The following is an 18,377-nucleotide window of genomic DNA, read 5'->3' as shown; positions in this document are numbered from 1 at the left end:
CTATTCACTATCATAAAGTGATGTGTGTGTTTCTGCATATGCCCTTACTCAAGAAATAAAACACAAAATGATCTTAAGCGTTTAATTTAAAAAAATAAATAACATTTTTCAATGAACATTTACCGTAAATTGTAATATTACTGAATTTGGTCCACGACCTCTCTGATTTGACCGTTCTTGCTCTTATACTTCTTCATATCGACCATAACTTTGACGCGGATTTTGAGTTTCTTCAGAATTTTGTTGACAGTTTCATCTTCATCACTTTCATCACTTTCTTCACTTTCCTCACTTTCATCAGGTTGGCCAGTCACATCTGGGGATGCTGTTGTTGTCGGAATGGGAGTTGTTGCATTTGTTGGAGGGAATGCTGTTGTTGGAATGGGAGTTGTTGTATTTTCTGGACGGGAGGTTGTTGTAATATTTGTTGGAGGGAATGCTGTTGTCGGAATGGGAGTTGTTGTATTTTCTGGACGGGAGGTTGTTGTAATATTTTCTGGTGGGGAGGTTGTTGTTGGAATGGGAGTTGTTGTATTTTCTGGACGGGAGGTTGTTGTAATATTTTCTGGCGGGGAGGTTGTTGTTGGAATGGGAGTTGTTGTATTTGCTGGCGGGGATGTTGTTGTTATTGGTTCATCGTCCAAAGTCTCGAAGTTGATGCCAGTGACTTGTTGGTACCAGTTGTGGAAAGGTCCCGGGCGGATGAAACCTGGACATTATTTATTGTTAAGCTTATGGTCCATTAGATACTTATATTGTGTCTTATTTGACTTATTTTTTTAAATATCTGATTTTTCTTGCAATCTGCCTGAGAATTAGGCATTTAGCTAGAGGTTATGAGGGTAAAGTAAATTACTTGAATGGAATTAGTCCAATGACCAATCCATTTTATTATTCCAAGTCCTCATATTATGAGGTCGTGTGACCATAAAAATTGATACTGTGAAAATAAAGCTTGTTTTTTTATAATTTCGATTACATCGATAATCACGAAAGTGTGAAAATTACAAAAAAAATAATAATAGGAAAGACGAATGAACATAGAAGAATGATATGCCTATACGCCTTCCTCGATAAATGGGCTATGCAGCACCGAAATAATTTTTCAAATCGGTCCAGTAGTTCTTGAGATTAGCGCGTTCAAACAAACAAACTCTTCAGCTTTATAATATTAGTATAGATATATAAAAATTTATAATCATTTTGGGAAGGTTAGGTAACAATTTTACTTACCAGCAGGATGACCGGAATGGCATCCTCCACTCGCAGAACCAGCTACAAAGCTGCTGATACCAATGAGTACGGGAACTCCATCATAGTCCCTGTATACAAGAGGACCACCACTGTCTCCCTGAAAATAAAGAACGAAATTAATAAAAATACCATCATTATCATACATTCATTCAGTCAGTCATCATCATCATCGTTCATTCATTCATTCATTCATTCATAGATCATCATCATCGAAGAATGTGCTTGTAAATAACCAATAGTATCGCTTCAAACTAAATGAAGCAATATGATTGGTTTTTCAAACATATTCCTCGCACAATATTGGTGGATAAGCACCCTAATATGGATAGACAGGGTAGAAAAGAAGGAAGAATAGCGATCATAAAATATATTTCAAACACGAGGACAATGAAAATTATGATATTGTTCGTCAAGAATCATGATAACACTCGATAAAAAGTAAATACGCCTTTTATTGTAACAAAGCAAAAATGTATATAAACGGTAATAATTTGTTTTCTTCTAGGAGGAGAACGGAATATGCGAACATAAAAAACAAGAAAGAAAACCGTGTATAGTACTTCGCAAAGGATAAAAGTAAAAATAAATATTAATACAAATTCAAAATCTTCACTCGTTTTTGGAATAGTTAGTTATCAAAGTTTTCAAATTCGACTTATTAATTCGTAACTTTTTACTGTATTTACCATTATTAATGCGTGTTTTTTTAATTGTATTTAGAAACAAACCTGGCAGATAGACTGTGACGTCACGTTGTAATGGCGGGCGCAAATGGAGTTCTCATTCACAACACTACCGAAGGTCCTGCTGCAAGTGAACTGGGCCACACCCACTAGGTATACCCATTGGAGCGTGTCGGTTGTGAAACCTGTGGAAATAATATTGCAACACTTTAAAATGCAAATTATAATGTACTTAACACTTTAAAAGTGCAAATTATAATGCAACACTTTAAAAGTGCAAATTATAATGCAACACTTTAAAAGTGCAAATTATGATACAACACTTCAAAAATGCAAATTATATGCATCACTTTCAAAATGCAAATTATAATGCAACACTTTAAAAGTGTCAATTATATGCAACACTTAAAAAGTGCAAATTATAATGAAACACTTCAAAGTGCAAATTATAATGCAACACTTAAAAGTGCAAATTATAATGCAACACTTTTAAAATGCAAATTATATGCAACACTTTAAAAATGCAAATTATAATGCAACAAATTTTATTACTAGGGTTCCGAACCCCAAATAGAACCCACTACCACCACTACCCCCATATAGGATCACTTTTTTGTCCGTCTGTCTGTTTGTCTGTCAAGACCCTTTTTCTAAGGAACGCGTGGAGTATCAAGCTGAAATTTATGTTGAATACTCAAGTCTACGATCCTTTGAAGAAATCTAAGTTGCAAGCCAACGCAATCAAAAGATTTTGCAAATTTCGACATTCGCAAGGGAATCAAACCTACAGGGTGTGAGACGTCTTCGCTCTAATTGTATGCTGAAGTTTATTTTTTATAACTGTGATTTGAAAATAAATGTATTTTCTATATTTTTTCATTCTTTTATTTATCTATCCTTACCATCGGTCCATGTCCTTCCCCAGCCACTAGCGATCAGTCTGTCACCGTCGTATTCCCTGTGAGCATCGGCGGACGATTGTAGTTTAACCCTTTGCAGATTTGCTGCGAAATTATAATGATTATTATTTATAAATATTTGTATTAAGAACTATACTAGAATCATTCAACATCACAGGCATTCTATTCTCTCTGATTTCTGTTTCACAAATGCGGAAAATTATTGGGGTGAATTTCTTTAATGTTATAATGTGTCTCCTAAGTGTGTCTCATTTTAATATTTTATATTAGAAAATATTAAAATGTTCAAAACCCGTAATAATAAACGCGCGGAAAGCGAAACAATAATAATATTTCAAATAATTGTTAACCGGTTAACTGGTAACCCGGTTAGAGAAGTCAAAACGTTGGATTAATTGATTTTATGTCTACATTATTGGAATAGCTATTTTTTTCTTCTCTAAAGTTTTTTGTCAATCTAACATCTAAATATCTTAACATATAGGTAGGTAATAATAAAATCGTAGGAAAGTCAAAACTGAATGTTGATTTTTTTTTTTTATAATGCTTGAACTATGCAGGTATTTCTTTGACTACGCAGGCGAAGCTGTTAGCGGAAAGTTAGTAACTGTTAAAGTAATAAATTTTACTTACCAGAGAACACCATAGGATGCTGCAGTCTCACAAGAGCCACGTCATTTGGCTGAACAGCACCAGGGGAGTTGGAATTGAAAGTCGGGTAGTTGTACCATTCGAATGATTCGGACACGTATTCAGCGTTCTGCATGTGAACGAGTCCACCGAGGACGGTGACTGATCTGTAGCTGTAAAGATGTAATACGTGGATATTAAATAAATTATGATAATAATGTTACATATTAGTGCTGATTTACACAGGGTCAGTAACTGACTACAAATTCCAGGCAAATCAGTGCTGACGCGAAAAAAACCCTGTGTAAACAGATTTGAAGTCAGTACAGAGGCTTGAACTCAGCGCTGAGTTGAATATTCGGACACGAATATTTTAAAGTCAGTGGCGCCCCCCGCCACCCGCGCACCCCTGCGTCAGCCAAATAAACCCCGTGTAAACAGACAAGTCAGTGCGTGGTTAGTCACTGCCGCTGCGCTGTAGAGTGACCACGTTTTTTTCGCTTGCGATAAAAATGACCCGTAAGCGAAGACGAAACCTTAAAATTAGTGCAATTATATGGCAAAAACCTAACCTTTGGGATATTAAATCCCTAAATCCATTTTCTTACCCATTGTCGTTTATTTTTAGTTATCTCATTTTCTACAATTTCTATTAACTTATTCAACAGCAAAATTGAAAAATTTTTAATTAAAAAAAAAACAAATAATGAAATCGTCGTTTCAGTTGTTTTCGTGAATTCATTTTCCCACTGACTTCACAAACCTGTGGTCACCGTGAGAAACGCACCACTACTACTTACTTCATGTAAACAGTTAAAGTCAGTCGCGGCGCCGAAATTGGCGCCGCGACTGACTTGTCTACTGACCCTGTGTAAATCAGCACTTATGTATTTTGTAAAATTAAACATGATTAAAAAGAGCAACTATGGAGTTTCTTGACGGTTCTTCTCCGTAGATACTGCTTTCCAAATCGGTAGTAAATGTTAAAAATATGTAATGACGATTCAAAAGTGCTTCTAGAAGAAGTCTAATTGAATAAATAAATGTTTGAGTTTGGGTTTGTCTTAAAGGTTTAATAACTAGATGATCCTACCAACATTATAAATGCGAGAGTTTATACGTTTTTAATTTTGCTTCCCGCAAAAACTGCCGAAACGATTTTCATGACAATTGACACACGCATGAGGGGGTAACTTGGATTAGCACATAGTATAGTTTTTATACCCAATATCCGAAAGGAAGGGGAATTATGCGGGTTTTCCTTTGAATACGCGTGCGAAGCTGCTGGCGAATTAGTTAAAAGAGCAATACTAGTAATAATTAAGTAAATATTTGAGAACCATCAAATCAAAAAAATTTATCCTTGTTACATCTGTTAGCTACCGCAATCGAGAGTTTTGTACAGGAAATTATTGGTCGTCTCATCAAAATAAAGCTACTCAAAGAAAATTAGCTTGATAGCAGGGATGTAACGGAGGTAGTTTTATCGGAACCGAAATCGGAATCGGAGTTTTCTAATTTGGTTTATCGGAATCGGAATCGAAATCGGAATCGAAATCGGAGGCAGGGTCAGTTTGTTTAAGGACAAATAAAACATGATTTATAGTCAATTCTTTTCATTTTTATTATTTATTATAAAATAAAAAACAACTGTGAAAAAAAATTGGCATAATTCCAAATGAACAAAAGATAAAATTAATGAATTCAAAGTTTAATTAAAATTAAAACCCAAAGTAGCGTGTTACATTTGGTGACATTACAATAAATGAACAATAGCTAAAGCAAATTCAATCAAAATGGACTCCAAAAGTAATGTATTGTACTTTATGAACAAAAGCTTTGATGCTTTGTCCCCATCCAATCTATTTCTTAAAGAGTCGTAAATTAGGCCAGCACCACTAAAAAGTTGTTCGCTAGCTACCGAGCCCGGTGGACATGACAAATATTGCCGGGCAATTGATTGTAGGGGCTGGAATTTTGTACAACTGGACTTAGGTTTCATTATCCCACACAAAAACAGATCACTTTCATTGATAATAAGCCGCAAAAATCAAAACAATTATCTATAACCTATAAACGTGTCTTGGGCGTAACAAATAATAACAAGTGAAAAAATAATTGATGATAGAGTGCACGTAGTGGGGGTCGGGGGATTCCCCGCGCGACATGTATGAACCTGTTCGGCACAGGCCGTCGCGCGCCGCCCGCTTTGTTTCGTTCGACCTCCGATTAACATCCGATACAAAAGTATCGGAACCGAAGTCGGAACCGAAAGTGTAATAATAATCGGAAGTTCCGACTTAACGGAACCGGAATCGAAGCTCCGTTACATCTCTGCTTGATAGTAATCACTTGCAAAAATGGGCGATGGATCCTGAACTATAACGTGTAATTCATTAGTTAAGTTTATATTAATCATAAATCATTAATTAATGTATTAAAGACCTATAGACTACCTTTTTACTTATAATATCTTTGGGTAAAGGTTACATAAATAGTTCTTACTTGGCAGTACAATGAGCAGCAGTGATAACCCATTGCTCGTGGATAGCGGAACCTCCACAGCCGAGGATCCTGAAGTGCTGGTCAAGGATCCTCAACGCAACCTGGTAGGGGATTTGGCCGGGAAGGGCATCCCATCCTGATACGATACGGCTGTTGGGCCCATCTGAAATTGATTGTATATTTTGTTTAATTTTGAGTTCGTGCGCATCTATTTAAAATATTATATAATTATGTTTGAATTTGGCCGTGGCTAAAATATTATACTACCCAATTAATTCTTGTACGTATATATTTACCTACTTCAAACATCGTAACAGTTTTTCAATATTTAGAAATTAAAGATTTTAACGCGATTTTTCATGATATTATTTCACAGACGCGACGTTTCGCACATTTGCAGCGAACGTGGTCACTGTTCCGCTAAAATCTTGAATCTATAATATAAAAATGAATCCCGAAATGTGAAAGGGTAAGCGCATAACTTGAGAACGGCCGATTTCGTTAATTCTTTTTTTATAATATTCCTTGAAGTTCGAGGATGGTTCTTATGTAGAGAAAACGTGAATATGTACCACGGGCGAAGCTGGGGCGGACCGCTAGTTTTAAATAATTTAGGTAATACTCGCGTAAAATCAAACTCAAGAAAATAAAAGTTTTTTAAGATATTAAATTTGATGATAATGATTATTAAAGATATTTAATAATGGCATAGCGTGTAAAACATATGTGTAAAAATTAAAAATCTTTTACCGCTGCCATTTTAAAATGTTATTGGGCTTGTGGTAGACTTATATCCTATCTCAGGCTATATCTAGGAGAAATATTTATTTACAACGCCATATCCATTTTGCGCAAAATCAAATGACGACAACAGATAATGAATAATCACAATTTAATCTTTTATCTTTTAATGAGTAATCATACCGTGCGACTATTTAATGGTTTATTATCTAAATAAATCAGTTTTGATAACACCTAATCCTAGGAATAGTTCTGATTGCTTTTCTGTGATTAAAGTTGGTTTGACGATTAAGGAAATTGATTCCATGATAAATAGGTATTTAAAATATAATTGATTAGGTCGATAAAATGTTTTTTGCTTTTGAAGTTTGCTGATGCCCTTTTATTATTGGTGACTTTATACCTATCTCTTGCGCAGTTGGCTAGTCTATTGCCATTTGCCGCCATGTCTGAAGTTTGGTCAGGAGAATCTCTTGGGAGAATCATGCATTATCATCATTAATCATTATCTTATTATTCAATGGAGATTCATTTGCAATTTCTTATTTATGAACTCTTTTTAAATTACTGTTTTACAAAATAAAATAGCAGAATGACTGATCGATATAAGTAATATTAGATACAAATGTATTTTGTCTTTCTTAGGTTATGTATGTTATGTTATTTTAACTTTTAATTGGGTCTTTTTTACACTGGTTGGCTAACTGCCTACTATGTCACTACATATATACTACTATAACCTAACTGCTACTAAGAAATAAATGTGAAATTTCAACTATGCAAGCAACATTGTCCTAGTCAAATACAGGAAGGAAGGAATAATTAAATTTAATAAATAAATAGTCTCATTAGAACTTTAAAGTACGTTTAAACTGTAAATGACATGGTTAAGGGAAAATATATCCGCAAAAAACAAGGGTTCATAACAGAAGAAATATATTATGTAATTATTTTATGGGGCTTACCTGCAGATCTCAAATTTTCAACATAAGTTGTTGATATAATCTGCTTTGATGATGCCTGAAATGAAGAAATAGTAAATTAGAACCTTCAATGAGCCTTTGCCTCAGAACTTTAAAATATGGAAACATTAATTTCAAATAGATATTAAAAATATAACAAACTTTACTGTCTAACATTAGGGTCGGATTACGCACCAATACAGGACTGAATTCAGGATTCAACAGAATCGATTTCAGCTGATTTTCATTCAGAGATGATCAGCACTTTTTGCGTGACAAACTAATAGAATTTATTCTCACCGACTTTCGAGTTCAAAAGGGACGTTGAAGTGCAAAAAGAGGTAATAATAATATTAACTCGTTTAATTTAATCTTAATAAGTCTACACTTTGCTCAATACACTGACTGTACTCACTTTATTTTTGAAACCAATTGAAACTAAAACCAATATTTTATGGCTGCGTCTATTAATACGGTTACCGTACACATAATTTATAATTATTAATACGGATACTTGACAATTTATTATTATTCGTACAGAAGTCGTACGAATAGTCACTTCTATATTTTATTTATGCGATATTGAGACTTCCGCAAACAAACTTTTGACGATAGTCTTAAAGCAAACATAAATTTTCAAGTGGGGATATTCCTAACCGTAAATTAGTAAATAACTCACGATTATTGTAATAAATGATACTCAAATGATTGTACAAACTTACCAAATGGCATAATAATGCTACAAACACTACTTTACTCCACATCTTGACTACTACTTCTCCCTTCCCGACTGGCAAACTTAAATACAAAGGATCGCATCAATTAGCAGATAAAATTACTAATTGACTGATTAGCTTTGATTTCATTGATAAGATATTGGGTAGCACTTGGCAGTGAGATTTCAAGGTACACTACATTTCTTAGAAGCTGTTTAATGTACAAAAGATATTGTTGTTTATTGACGTGAAAATATTCCAGGAGACAAAGATAAAGACTATGATAATTAAAACACCTACTTACTGCAAAAGAATGTGTTGATGCTGTCCTGACGCAGGATTTTCGGCAGCGTCGCACATTCACATATCGTCGTTGTCTCGTAACTCGCGCCACCGACCCACGTCTAGTAGTTTTTAAATTAGAGTAATATATTATATTTGTGTAACTTAGAGGAATATATTATAATTTCTATTGGCTGCAATCTTTATTTCATCTCCCTATACACCGCTACACTAAAAATGTACGCCGGTATAGAAATGAAAACTTAGTGAAAAGTATGAAGTAGTAATTTAATTATTAAATAATGTCATTTTACAGTAAACGTAATGGTGTCTAGTGAAACTATTGTAGATTTTAATTTGAACTTGTGTGTAGCTACCAATTTTACCACAACAATAGTGTACATGTGCATGAGTACATACTTACAAAAGTGCAGAATTCGGAATTTATACAAAAATGGCTTAAAAAAATGTGTTTCTAGTTATCGTATTCTACTTAGTATCTCGTTCGTATAGAAACAAAATTCTAAATCTGAATATGCAAAGCATGAAAAAAACCCAAACGTTGTACATAAGTTTCGGTATTTCGATGCAGGAAAGGCAGAAAGAAAAGGAAAAAGTACGATTAACAACACAAATTAATCTCATGCGTTTAATTTAGAAAACATTAATTATTTCAACTTCAACAATGAACTTTGTCTACTCAATTCGTTCAACGATCTCATTGATTTGGCCATTCTTGCTCTTATACTTCTTCATATCAACCGTAACTTTGACACGTATTTTCAGTTTCTTCAGAATTTTGTTGACAGTTTCATCCTCATCACTTTCGTCACTTTCTTCACTTTCCTCGCTTTCTTCAGGTTGGCCAGTCATATCTGGGTATGCTGTTGTTGTTGGAATGGAACTTTCATCATCTTCTGGTGATAGAGTGGTGACTTCTGGTGTTGGAGTGGTCAATTCTGGTGTTCGACTGGTCAATTCTGGTGTTCGAGTGGGCAATTCTGGTGATCGAGTCGTCAATTCTGGTGTCCGAGTGGTCAATTCTGGTATTCGAGTGGTCAATTCTGGTGTTCGAGTCGTCAATTCTGGTGTCCGAGTGGTCAATTCTGGTGTTCGAGTGGTCAATTCTGGTGTTCGAGTCGTCAATTCTGGTGTCCGAGTGGTCAATTCTGGTGTTCGAGTGGTCAATTCTGGTGTTCGAGTCGTCAATTCTGGTGTCCGAGTGGTCAATTCTGGTGTTCGAGTGGTCAATTCTGGTACAATTGTTGTCGAAGGCACTGTTATTGATGGCAGTTTTGTTGAAAGCACTGTTGTTTCTGGAGATGCTTCTGGTGTAGTTAGAGCGGGAGTTGTTGTTTTTTGAGCAACTGTTGTTTGTTCATCGTCCAATTCCTCGAAACCAGTGCTAGTGACTTCCTTGTACCAGGAATGGAACGGTCCTGGACGAATGAAACCTGAGAACAATTCAATTGTTGCAACTTTTTGCCGAAACACCCAAAATACACACATCATGTTTTATAATTTTGTATGCATGTAGATTTTATGTGATTGGGAATTGTGAGGAGAAATAAACAAATGATTTGATTTGATTTGATCAACAAAGTCTAGGGATATTATGTATCGTACGAATATATTTTAGATATTCATACGAATCTATGTAGAATTTTGTCATATTAGAATTATATAATAATTAGGTACTTATAGACAATTTTAAGGTCTTCAATACAAAATAAAAACATTTCACGATTTTCTTTTATTTTCATATATAATGTTAATTTTTCTCTCTATGGTGGAAACTTGAGTGATCTGGATCTTCATTTCTTGTTAGAATACTTTAAATTTTGACGAAAATATGCAATTTTTTCGATTTTTACCCACGGACATGTTTACCTAATTCAAACTTTGTACACTTATCAAGTCGAGGATCAGTGACAATACTAAGCGTTTTTTTAGCTATTGCATAGCTTCTATCGCGGGCCTTGAGCGCGGGGACCGAATATAAAAAGTATATTGATTTTTATTTTATCTAAATTATAATAGGTATGTATTTAATCTGACTTAGGGCCGATTTTTCAATGCTTGGATAAAACTTATTCGTCGAATAATGTATAAAACTACCATTTTAAAAACGTATTCAAATTGCCCGTATTTGACAGTTTACGTGACATTTTAATATTATCGTGTAATCTTGCGTGTAATACTTTATTGGACGGATAAGTTTTATCCAAGCATTGAAAAATCGGCCCTTATACTAATTATTTTCGGTTGTAACTTCAGCTACTTATAAATCGTATCTACATCTCCTGAAAGTTATAAGGTCTTGGTACAATGTCGTGAATTTCAAAACAATATATTGATCAAGTTTCGATAAAGCTCTTCCCATTCCTAGCAGCCTGGTACAATGTTTTGAGGTACGGGACACTTTTGTAAACAAGGGGCGTGGCTTATGTATGCTATCTCAGTCATTTTTATCTACATCGAAATAATTTGTAATGTCTGAGTTTAATTATACCTAATATTTTATATATTTTTATTTTTGAAATTCATGTAGTTCGTGTATTTTTCCCTAGTCCACAAAGAAGTATCTTTAATCTCAATAAATAATTTTTATTTTAAATAGCATTAGCAATTTGGAAACTAACTACTTATACATTATTATCACAATTAATTATTACATTAATTATCATTTGTAACCGTTGACAGCTTCGCCCTAATAGGCTACCCATATCATAGAACTATCCACGAATTTACAAAAAATACCTTCAGCATAATATCCATCGTCAAGAAACAATATGGAAAGCCGCGTGTAAAGCCTCCGTAACAAATTAACTTATATTGCATCTATGTAGGTACGTGTATACAATTGCACACATCTAGAGAGAAATGCAATCTCTTTGAAACGTCTGCTTTCCTGGTATCTGATGTTTTGATTTAAATCGTCACTACGCGGTAAACGAAACAAATTAATTTGTTTGAATTATTCGGGCGGAGGTCGGTAAAAAATATCAATTTAAAAAATAACTTAAACCGCCTCCATTTTCGAAATAAAACTTAAGATGCATCATCTAAAAAAAAATTTCATTAAAATCGGTTCACGTAGTCACAGAATAATAACTACTTAGTAGCTATCGAAAGTTCTGTTAGGTAAACTAAAAAAAATACAATCGAATTGAGAACCTCCCCCTTTTCTTAAACAGGCTTTCCTACCGCGTCTTCGACCGCTTTTTATAAAGAAAAATCCGCATAGTTCCCGTTCCCGTGGGATTTCCGGGATAAAACCTATCCTAGCTATCCTATAATCTAAGTTACCCTCTATATGTGTGCTAAATTTCATTGTAGTCGGTTCAATAGCTTTTACGTGAAAGAGTAACAAACATACACACCTACACATACACATTCATACCTACATCGATATAGCAGCTAGGATTCGACTGAAAATGATAATTGATATTTTGAATTGAAAAACTTTAACGACTGCATTGAGTTACTATGTACTACTGCGATTAAATTACCTATTTATCCCGACAACAAACAAATAAAGTAAATGTTTATTATTAATAAAGTGCCTTACCTGCTGGTTTCAAGTTTTCAATGTAGTCTGCAGACATAATCTGCTTTGCTGATGCCTAAAACAAAGAAAGCATTCAATTAAAACTTTTGTAATTTCATTCATCGCGAAAAATACGCAAAAATTATGCAGTAGTTCCAGGGCCGTCTTAGACTATGCCGGGGCCCTTGGGCACACAAGAATTGGGGGCCCTTTGAAATATAAAGAAATCAAACTAGGTACGCAAATTTTTTCGCACAATTATATATGTTTTTGCCCTAAATTGAAACTTAAAGAAGTAATAAGAAAACTTAAAGAAAATTTCTATGTAAAATTTTTGCTCCATTTTTTTATACATTTTACAAAAAAGTTACTTCTGACCAATCTTGTATTATAATATGGTCTTTTGAGGAAACTTTTTTTCCTTATTTTTTTTATATAATTCATTTGAAACGCTACTGTTGTTGTAGAGCATGTTGTAGAGCAGTGGTGGCTCAGTGGTGAGACCTCGGACTTCGAATCGATAAGTCCGGGGTTCGAGACCAGGCGAGCGTGCAAGAAATAAATTGATTTTTCAATTAATCTGCGCATGTTGTAACATCACCACTGCTCGAACGGTGAAGGAAAACATCGTGAGGAAACCGACATGTCGAAGAATTAAAAAGTTCGACGACATGTGTCATCCGCCAACACGCACTTGGCCAGCGTGGTGGATTATGGCCTGTAGGGTACAGGGTACATAGGAGGCCCGAGTCCCAGCAGTGGGAACGTATATGGGCTGATGATGATGATGATGATGATGCTGCTGTTGTAATGGCGCTCCAAAGTTGACTTTAATTAAATTTAATTAAGAAATATTTTAAGAATTACTTTTTCAAATTACCTTTCTCTTTGAATTTATATTTTAGGTTTTATGGCACTCAAATGCTTTATAAATAAAATATAAATTCAACAAAAAAGGTCGTGTTCCATCGTTACAATATTGTATTTACTGAAAAGTGCTTCATATTGGTTGAGATGGTTGTTAAATCATCTCAATAGATGGCGTGCGGTGTGTCCCTTAAGACACATAAAACTGAAGGAATAGAATAAATTCGATTGCTCCGGCGGGTCACGAGTGGCTGAGTTGGTCAAGCATCCGCCCCGGAATGGCGCGAAGGATGCGGGTTCGAGTCCCGCCTCGTGATCGAATTTTTTCTATTCTTTATAAATTTATACCTTTCTCTCATTCAAATTTATCTGTTTAATTTGCATCTGGATTTTTTCTTTCGTAGCCGTTTCATATTGATCAAAATTATTGCGTGCGTTATTAACATAATTTATTCAAAGCCTAGGCAAATGGCAAAAGTCAAAACGCTTGTCATCTATTCGTATAGAAATGGCCCGGTGTGAACAGAGTTCACTAAATTCTAGGACCTTTAAAACTACAAAATTTCATATCCAGCAGAAAATTAGTAAAATTGTTCAAAGGAATAAGGACTACTAAAAATAAAATTCAAAATTAACTGTCATTCCGGTACGTGAATTAAAAAACATATTCCAGGTTATAAATAAATAAAAAAATAGGTGATTTCGCGATTTATACTGAATCATAAAATCATTTAGGTGTGAAGTGATTTAAGAAACGTGTGCATATTATAAGGATGGGATGAGTTTATAAATCGTTATATCTTAGAAAATGGTAGGAAGCTACATCTTAGGAAAATAATGTATTGATTCTTTTGTATAGATAATTTTATGATCTACAATTTGGGTAAAAGTGGTTATATGATAAAACTTACCGTTTCGGTAAAAATCACGAAAAACCTATTTTGACTTTTAGGAAAAAATTTTTTCGTAGTAACAGAAGGTCGGGAAATTTTAATATAATATTTTTGAAGTGAAACTTCTTTAGGCGCGTTGAGAGTAAAATTTCAAGGTCGCATCATAACAATACCGTAACGTCATGGAGTAATTCAACGATTTTGGTATCTTATAATCTTGCCAAAGAAGTGGGCTATTTAGCACCGAAATAATTTTTCAAATCGGACCAGTAACAAAACAACAATAACATAGTATAGATTGTGTTTTTAATAATTTCACCAAATTTCGGCTGGATGGGAATTTTGGTCGTGGTCGTCGTTGTCCTTGGTAGTGTGACCGAAACATTAGCAAAACGTCATAAGCTTATATCAATTAGTATCAATAGTGGATTCTATTCTCTAGCGTTTCTGCCACTTGTCTAGAGGCCCAGAGATTAAAGTTTTGTCACAACGCCCTTGTATGCTATTCTGTAAACTTAGACTTGTTAGTAATTTTCATAAATCTCAAAATAATTCAAGTAAAAATATATTATATTACGTTAATAAGTAAATAAATAATTCGAGTAAATGTCTGATAAGTTAATTATAATGGTATTCGAATCACTCGAATTATTCCATGTAATAACATAGATGTTTTGATTCGAATAAATCTGAAAATGATCTGACGTTCTGGCATTAAAAAGCTGTATTGCTTTTTAATAAAATATTTTGAGATTTATGTGAGAAAAATTGTCAGTCCTATATCTCCTCCAGGGGGGCCCCCTGACGATGGGGGGCCCTGGGCACTGGCCCCCTGTGCCCCTATGGTAAAGACGGCACTGAGTAGTTCGCTTAGAAAGTTGATCATCTTTGTAGTCAATTTCATCAAGTTGTTTTTGTGTATTTGCATGCTTAGGTACATTCTCATAAACGTTCGCGTCTACACAGTACTTAGGTTATAACGCGTTGATATTTTATTTTACAAATAGAAACTTAAAACTGTATCTAATGTTGGTTTAATATAAAATGTATTTTTTTATCCACAAATACGAATATTAGGGACCTAAGTATATCTTTAACGTTTTAACAATTATTGTAGCTATCACTTCATTGTCGTAAAATATTTCAACTCAATATTTATTCCTGATCATTTGTTTGATTTTCTAAATTAAACCAAAAATAAATAATAGTTCAGGATACATCGCCCATTTTTGCAAGTGACTACTATCCAGCTGATTTTTCTGTTTGTAGCTTTATTTTGATGAGACACCGAATAATTTCGTGTACGAAACTCTCGATTGTGGTAGCTAACAGAGATAACAAGGATAAAAATTTTTGATTTGATGGTTCTCAAATATTTATTACGCAATTTGTAGGACAATATGTTTGTTGAATTATATAAACATTAACTAAGTGAAAACAAAAAAATCAGCTTGTTAGTAATCATTTATGATGACCTCGTTATCGATACACTTTGGAAAGGGGGACTCTTTGAACAAACCATAGATTTTGTAGGACAAATATTTTTTCGAATAATTTAGGTAATTATCTTGAGATTGAACAAAAAAAAATTTATTCAGTTAGTAATAAATATTTGAGAACGATCAAATCAAAAATTTTTATCCTTGTTATCTCTGTTTACTGTTAGCTACCACAATCGAGAGTTTTGTACACGAAATTATTGGGCGTCTCATCAAAATAAAGCTACAAACGGAAAATTAGCTTGATAGTAGTCACTTGCAAAAATGGGCGATGTATCCTGAACTATAATGTTGAAATGGCCAACTACTCGAACAACTTAAAAACTTTGTCAACGTATTTAAAAACATTTTGGCGGGTTCAATTTACGCGTGCAGAGATTGACGTGTTATTTAAAAATGTTTACTAAAATAACCGCCTATTTTTAAAAAGTTACCCGCTCTTGTTTATTTTATGTAATAGCTACATTAAACCTATAAGTTATTTTTTAATTAACAACACTCTGTTGTCTATGTTTTTTCGAAAATCGAAAAAAAAATCCTTTTAAAACTTGCTAATAAAATTTGTAAAATCTCAATAGGTACTAACCTAAGTACCTACTTAATATAATTACAATTTGACGGACAAATCCTCATTTTCCTAATTTAGGAATTCAGGGTATTGAAATTAACGAAAAATACCTACATTAATCGGTTTAATTTTACATAAATATTTAGACAAACTTACCAAATGGCATAATAAAGCTACGAAAACTAATTTACTCCACATCTTGACTTCCAATAATCCGGTATTCCCTACTGGCAAATTTAAATACACATTTTTGCAGTAATTAGCAGATAAAGTTATTATCCGACGGATTAGATAGATCTATTGATAAGATTTTAGGCAGAGAAGTCGGCTACATTTTCTTAGAAGCTCATTATGACCTGTGTGAAGTTGGCTGCGGAATTTGCAGTACAGCTTGGCAAAAATAGTAGGGAAGAAATGCTAAGATGAAGATGCTAAGTAGTAATCCGAAGTATACGCTATTTGATACTAATTGGATCTAATATAACTCACATTGGATTGTCGTACGATAGGAAAACTTGTAAGGGGGTAAAAATTATGAGAGTAAGTACCTAGTATGTTCCGTAAACACAGAAAAAAACGCTTTTTTTAATGAAAACTTATACTATATTTCTTAGGTATTCGATCTAAAATAATAGATTTACTAAAGCAGTAAAGCCTATACCACAGAATACATAATAGTAGCTAAACGCTATAGAACGGACACTCTCCGCCTCCCGCCAAAATTAAACACTTACCTCACCCCGCACGATCAGACATAAAATGGTCCATATTTTTCTACAGGGACGATACGCAACGAAGATTGACAACATTAATCAAATTGACTTAAAGTAATTTTATTATTTTGGATTTGTGATTATCGTTTTTCGTAGAAAATGGTTAGATATTGTGCTGTTTACGGATGTATTTCATCAGAAAAACGCGAATTTTTTTTTACGCTAGTCAAAAATGTGCCAACCATAAAGCGTTAACACACACATTTGCAGTCTCTACAGTGTGACTGTCAAAACTATAATTTTGTATGGAGTGTCCGGGGTGTGCCTATACCCTTGGCCTATACTCTAAAAATTCACAGATTAATAAATAAATAAATTATTTATTTATCCATACTAATATTATAAATGCGAAAGTAACTCTGTCTGTCTGTCTGTTACTCAATCACGCCTTAACTACGGATCCAATTTATATGAAATTTGGTATAGAGATATTTTGATACCCGAGAAAGGACATAGGATAGGTTTTATCCCGGAAATCCCACGGGAACGGAAACTATGCGGGTTTTCTCTGAAACGCGGGCGAAGCCGCGGGCGGGAAGCTCGTATATTTATAAATAACGAAAACTTCCTAAACTTCACACTAAAAAGGGTAAATATGTATATTAATTATTCTATTCTTTCGTCATTATCAAAAATCTTTGAAAAACTTTTACACAAACGTCTCGTCAACTATTTGAACAAATACAATATCATCTCTAACAATCAATACGGCTTTCGCAGAGGTCGATCGACGGAAGATGCTGTACTTGAGTTAACTAATGTTATCACAAGAAATATAGAAAACAGAGACAAAACTATAGCTATATTTCTTGATCTCGCCAAAGCGTTTGACACTGTGTCTATTCCCATACTTATTAACAAAATGGAATCTGTTGGAATTAGAGGAGGAGCATTGGAAGTATTTAAGGACTATCTACAGAATAGGACTCAATTGGTTAAAGTCGACGAGTATATTAGCACTGAAGAATCTCTTTCTTATGGCGTCCCACAGGGAAGTGTTCTAGGACCGACACTGTTTCAACTATATGTCAATGAATTATGTGAGTTGCCCATTACGAACGCTAAAATACTTTCTTATGCAGATGACACAGTCTTGATTGTTCACGGTAGTTCTTGGGATAGCTGCCACAAAAATGCAGAAGCCGCGCTACAATCAGTAATGTTGTGGTTGAAAAAAAACTTATTAACCCTTAATGTCAATAAAACTAAATTCGTTACTTTTGCAAGCAATCTGTCACAAATACCTGACGATGAATTTTCTATTACGGCTCATAACTGCTTGCAGCAATCAGATACCTGTGAGTGTAACTCAATTGAGAGAGTCTCTGAGATTAAATATCTAGGAGTAATAATAGATTCGACACTGCGTTGGAGTAGTCACATTCAGATGGTCTCAACTAGAATTAGAAAAGTCACATGTACCCTATTAGAAAACTCAGACTAGTGAGTGATACTAAATTATTAAAAATCGTATATTACTCTCTAGGTCAATCGCTACTCACGTATTGTATTACAGTATGGGGCAACACACACA

The 18,377-nt window shown here is 34.1% G+C and overlaps 2 protein-coding genes across 2 annotated transcripts; both read right to left on the bottom strand.

Moving 5' to 3' along the window:
* Nucleotides 1-89: 89 nt before the first annotated feature.
* On the bottom strand, nt 90-8,469 carry LOC123700357 (collagenase-like). The gene is made up of 8 exons (XM_045647551.1): nt 8,418-8,469; nt 7,699-7,753; nt 5,993-6,155; nt 3,491-3,660; nt 2,840-2,941; nt 1,983-2,122; nt 1,234-1,351; nt 90-709 (listed from the first exon to the last, which is right to left on the bottom strand). Exons 1-8 carry the CDS (start codon nt 8,457-8,459, stop codon nt 138-140), a joined length of 1,362 nt encoding a protein of 453 aa, XP_045503507.1. The 5' UTR covers nt 8,460-8,469; the 3' UTR covers nt 90-137.
* Nucleotides 8,470-9,389: 920 nt separating this feature from the next.
* Nucleotides 9,390-16,393, bottom strand: LOC123700446 (integumentary mucin A.1-like). Its single transcript, XM_045647656.1, has 3 exons — nt 16,227-16,393; nt 12,265-12,319; nt 9,390-10,147 (listed from the first exon to the last, which is right to left on the bottom strand). Exons 1-3 carry the CDS (start codon nt 16,266-16,268, stop codon nt 9,390-9,392), a joined length of 855 nt encoding a protein of 284 aa, XP_045503612.1. The 5' UTR covers nt 16,269-16,393.
* Between the last annotated feature and the right edge of the window lie 1,984 nt (nt 16,394-18,377).

Source organism: Colias croceus, chromosome 19 (genome assembly GCF_905220415.1).
Source record: "Colias croceus chromosome 19, ilColCroc2.1".
NCBI classification, from domain to species: Eukaryota; Metazoa; Arthropoda; class Insecta; order Lepidoptera; family Pieridae; genus Colias; species Colias croceus.
This window is presented reverse-complemented; position numbering and strand designations above follow the sequence as displayed.